Consider the following 5,227-nt stretch of genomic DNA (forward strand, 5'->3'; position numbering starts at 1 on the left):
TCTTTTGCAATTTCTATAGAAAACAGTACCCACTCTCATTCAACATCTAGATCAGCTGGTGAAACATGATGCGCCATCCAGGATCGATCTGGCAATATCGGTGTTCTAATCACCCGGCTGTCCTATTAACTTCCTAAATGATGTTTAGAAGGTTCATTGTTTTCAACTGTCATGCAGCATAATTAAAGTCCGCCTGTACATTTTCCAGCCGTTTGGTAAAATTCTCCGTTTGTAGTTCTTCTGGAGACGGGGGAGGGTTGCTTGATCCACATGTTTGGACGAAGAACAAAATATTTTGTGGATGCGCACACTAAAATGTAATTCACAACACCTTTTGAACAAAATTAAAACGATTGTTGTATTACTTGCATGGAATTAGATAGGATTTGTGTTTACCGTCTCTAATTACTGCTCTCCATCCAGTTCTCTCTAGCTGCCTTCATCTCTTTCTTTTTGGCATAAATCACTTCCATGTATTTGGAAACAGCTTCGGGTTTGCTTTTCTCTTCTGTCTTCAAGGCCTTCTTTGTTCTAGGATGTCATTCGTGATCAATGCTTGTTTCTTATTCCTATGTCGCCCTAGACCCTCCTATGCTGTCGACAGTAGCGCCCCTTAATGTTTCCAGTGAGTGTGTCTGCATCTCCCTCCACCAGGTTCAGTGCGCCAAATGTTCCTCCGACTGTTGCCTTGAAGACTTCTGGAACATTCGGTCTTGCACTTTCTCCACATCTGAGAGAATTCGGGATACTTGAGAGTCGCCTCGCTTTAAACTTCAGCTTTAGGTTCATTGAATAATGCCATGGTCGCTATGTCAGCGCCTGGCTATGTCCTTGTTGATGCTCTCCTCATCTTCGGACTGTGGTTTAGTTTGTTTTCTGAACTGCGATCACTTCTCGTTATGAAGTCATTAATGTCTTCTTGTTGCACAACTTAGTCGCTTCTGATGTCGATTACAAATATTCTGCATACCATTGGGTTGTGTGCGTCTGGTGACTTTATACTTACGGGGGTTATATTTATTTCTTGGACAGATTTGAAAGTCAATAGCTGGTTGCTATGGCCACTACCGTGCGTTGATCCATTTGCATCCAAGTGAACACCAAGGCAGCTTGCGGCTGTAGCTTCTTGCAATCATCGTAACCGCGTATTTGTATGAATCTGGGTGTGTGGGTGGGCATGTGGATCCATGCAAATAGTAATCGTACTCCACTGAGTGTGTCATGTCTCTCTCATCATCATTAGCAGCAGCAAGTCGAAGAACGGTTCAAGTGTGAAAAATAAACTTGCTGTCATCTCCAGTATAAAGTAGTCGACTTCATCCGCCATTTAAGTTCTGCTTTTAAAAACAGACTAAAAAAAGACAGAAAAAGTTATTTAAAAATTTTAAAAGTCATCGATAAGAAGCTCATCGAAGCTTAAGGCACGCAGTCTCGGCCATCTTTGCTCGATATATTTTGTATTCATCTCTTCATCAACCACAACCGTCACCTCCAGTCGTTTCATTTCTGCAACATAATAAAGTAAATTTCAATATATAAACCAAAACATGTTTATTGTTTTATACAATAGAAACTAATTTGATATCTTGCTCTGGAAGTCAAGGTAGCACTCAAAATAAAAGAAATAATACGAGATCTCGTGGATCATGACATCTTATAATAAAGACAAAATATGGTAAAATTTACAATAATAAACGTGAAAAATCAACATTAAATAATAATAGAAGTCTGATCAATGCACGTAGAGAAGTTATCAATAATATTAAAACAATATTCAGGTATCATTAGTCTGAAATAACATTTAGGAAAGAGATGTAAATAACCATTCTGTGCGCGGGCGGCTAGAACACGTGACAGTTTGTCCAGTGTCCCTGGCATCAGTGGAATACACAAGTAAAGTCGCTTTAGCTGGAGACTGGTCTCGATGAGCTTCACAACTGCCTTGCACATCTTACGGTATCCCTCAGCCTTCAAGCCCAACGTCAGGCAACTATTATCACTTACTCCCACTACCTCTGAAACAGAAGCAGAACTGCATCACTCATCACCTTTCTGGTTCTTCCTGCCTGTTCATTCATCTGTTCATTCCTGACCACGTGCTATGAACAAAGAAAATAAAGACATCACTTACTGGGATTAATTCTGTTGATGATGGATGGAGTTTATAAGGAATAGGCACGCATTTCGAAAAACGTGCCGCAGGTTTTCGTTTCTTTATTTATTTGTTTGCTTGTTTAAAAACCTTTAGAGACAGGCTATCAGCGGAAAACATTATTCCACAACATGAAATTCATGACTGAACGTTTCTAGAGCTTTCTGTCCTTTCCCAGTCATCGTCTTCTGCCGTCATCTTCAAACGATTCCAACTCCTTTGATGTCTGTTATCGGGTAGATCATCGAGCTTGCAATTCAAGGAGGTCAGCGTAGAGGTGGGGGAGGTAATCAGAGTGTAAGAAGATATACGTCTAAGCAATCGACTTATTTTTCTGGTTGCTTCTAGAAGGTCAGCAGAAAAACGTTGGGGCTGTGGTTCTTCGCAAACCGCAGTTTATTGTCTGACAGTTGTTGGCTGTTTGTTACTTTATTGAAGGAAAGTGAGGGAGGAACTCTTACTGAAACGTCGATTCGGCGAATCATTTAACCTTGCTGTTGCAAAAAAATGTTATAGCATCAAAGGCGATCATCGAACTGTCATCTCAGGGACGGTGGTGGAGGCCTCTTACCTCAAATGAAGGCTAGTGGGAAAGGAAAGTGTCTCCTCACCGATGGTGTTGAAGAAAATGTCACAGACATGTCTGAGGAAACGCGCCACGTCAGAAAATCTTATGTCAGGAATCCCGCTCGTGTTCCAAAAGCTCACCTGTAGAACAAGAAGAGAAATATCACCAGGTGGGTTTGTAAGGACACCAATTGTCCCTCACCCCAAGTAAGGACAACAACTCATCTCATGTGTCCCAGACATAAAGGCTGACCAAAAAAAGAGCTCGCTAAGATGACAGATTTCGTGCCTCGTTTTATTATTGTTGTTGTTGTTGTTTGTTTTTGTTGTTTGTTGTTGTTGTCGCTGCTGCTGCTGTTGTTGTTTTTGTTGTTATTCTTCTTCTTCTTCTTCTTCTTCTTCGTCTTGTTGTTGTTGTTGCTGTTGTTACAAAAATGCCAACAAATCTCCGTTAAGCGTACTTACTCTGGTCAAAGGCATTGACTCCACGAGCACACGAGAGTACTCCTCGAAGGTGTATACATCATATAACCTCACTGAGACAGTCAGTGACGGACACCGCTGGACAGCGAGCGACCAGGTGTGCGAGTCGATGGCGTGCACCACCGTCGTGTTCATCACAATGTCCAGGTGGCGCAGCGTTTGTGCGCAGCCGGTGATGAGCTTGTCCAGCACGGCCTCACACAGGTAGTGCTGTATGGTTCAGAGGAAGAAAAGTGAAGGTGTTAACGAGTGAGAAAAAGAAACTAACCTTAATAATGTATGAAACGGCGACATTTTATAGAATACCTTGCAATGTATACAATTCCTGTCGTTTTCAGACATGGTATGAAATATCTGAGTTGTTACATAACTTTTTCTAGCCATCATTCAAAAAGACAAGTACTACTTTAGGCTAAGTGTTAGATCCCCAGATTGGAAAAGTCTTTAGAAACAAACTGTCTAATATGAGGAAAAAAAATACAAAACGGACCACAGGACATATGGGAAAACAAAGGAATCAGAAGTGTCGGTTAGCTCAACACCTGCATTGCTCGTCCTACGAAGATTTTTCGCGTATCTATGTGTAGTTTCATGGGACCACTTCTCCTACTGTGACCCCGTAACCCCGAGGTCATCCCCGCTATCTGTACGGTGAAAAACGTCTTTAAGAAGGGAATAAAGATTTATTCAAGAATCGAGGCACATGAGGGAGTCACATTTACTAAACACCTCACGTCTGACACGAAAGCACGGCGAAGGTATACCTGGTCCAGACACAGGCAAGCGAGCGCGGAAAAGCGACCCATGACCTCGGTGAAGGTCCTCAAGCTGATGTCAAGTGTCTGAGGATCGTAAAACTGTTCCAGTTTGAGGGTGATGATATTCCGCCTGGTCATCAAACGCAGGTCACCAGTGAGAGCCTTCAGCACCTGCAGACCCTCGTTGTGTGTGAACTGGCAGAGGTAAAAGTCGGCCTCTTGCAGCATCGGTTGCCGTTTCAGCAGCAAACACAGGGCTTGCACCATCTGGCCAACGACAGGGCAGCTGATGAGATTATGACAATGCACTAACTGAAACTCAAGTGAAAGGCCTCACTGTACCTCACTGTATACTGCTGCTATCTTGTACTTCATCTTTACGTTGCTCAGTGTGTCTATAGTACCTCATCTTTCTCTTGTGCACACACACAAAACACACAAAACACACACCACACACACCTCACACACCACACAAACACCACACACACACCACGCACTCACAACACACACAACACATAGAGGGAGAGAGAGACTGAGAGAGAAATAGCACCTTTGGTCGATAAGCGGTCCATCTCTTAGGCAGGTAGGAGAAGCAAAGGTGCCGAACCTTGATTGATCGAAAAGCAGCGCACTCATTCGCTGTGTCGATGAACGCTTGGAAGCACTGTAGAGCCGCATTGTTCTGAAATTCAAACTCCAGAATCACATGCTGCACGTGCTGTCCGTGCTCGCGGAGGAAGCCGTCATTACAGACCTGCTGCGTCTTGCTTCCTGGAAACACAAAAGTGCGGCGACGCCAGAGGCAGGCCATTCGAAAAACTGTGTGCCAGGCCTTACAGGCAGGGACGCTTGACACCTGTCCCCATCACACAGGTAACTGAATATTTTGGCTAGTGCCTCCTGTGGAGGGCGTCCCATGGACGTCTTGGCGTCCTTCCGCTGGCGTCGGCCAAATAGTCACCTGGCACCCATGGTAGAAAGGTTGTAGTAGCAACAGGTACTTTTCCTCTAAGGTGTGACCAGATGAGCGTTGTTCCCACATACAAGTCACGTGTTCATTTGTCGTCATTTTGTGAAAGATGCGTCAGAGCACAGAATACGTCAGAGTTAAAACTTAATAATACGTCACGCTTGACAGAGAGAGAAGATGGCGGTGTTTGACGAGGTCCTCAAGGTTGTCGAGTAATATCCAAGATACATGTACAAACTTTTAATGGATGTCCGTGTCTACCATATTTTTCGTTTCGTTTGATGTGTTGCACTCAGT

The 5,227-nt window shown here is 43.6% G+C and overlaps 1 protein-coding gene across 1 annotated transcript; it reads right to left on the bottom strand.

The window, feature by feature from the left end:
* Nucleotides 1-1,011: 1,011 nt before the first annotated feature.
* On the bottom strand, nucleotides 1,012-4,797 carry LOC112556981. Its single transcript, XM_025226514.1, has 6 exons — nucleotides 4,511-4,797; nucleotides 3,967-4,227; nucleotides 3,185-3,412; nucleotides 2,764-2,860; nucleotides 1,824-2,015; nucleotides 1,012-1,506 (listed from the first exon to the last, which is right to left on the bottom strand). The coding sequence occupies exons 1-6, from the start codon at nucleotides 4,769-4,771 to the stop codon at nucleotides 1,385-1,387; spliced, it is 1,161 nt and encodes a 386-aa protein (XP_025082299.1). The 5' UTR covers nucleotides 4,772-4,797; the 3' UTR covers nucleotides 1,012-1,384.
* Between the last annotated feature and the right edge of the window lie 430 nt (nucleotides 4,798-5,227).

This window comes from Pomacea canaliculata, linkage group LG2 (genome assembly GCF_003073045.1).
Source record: "Pomacea canaliculata isolate SZHN2017 linkage group LG2, ASM307304v1, whole genome shotgun sequence".
In the NCBI taxonomy this organism is placed as follows: domain Eukaryota; kingdom Metazoa; phylum Mollusca; class Gastropoda; order Architaenioglossa; family Ampullariidae; genus Pomacea; species Pomacea canaliculata.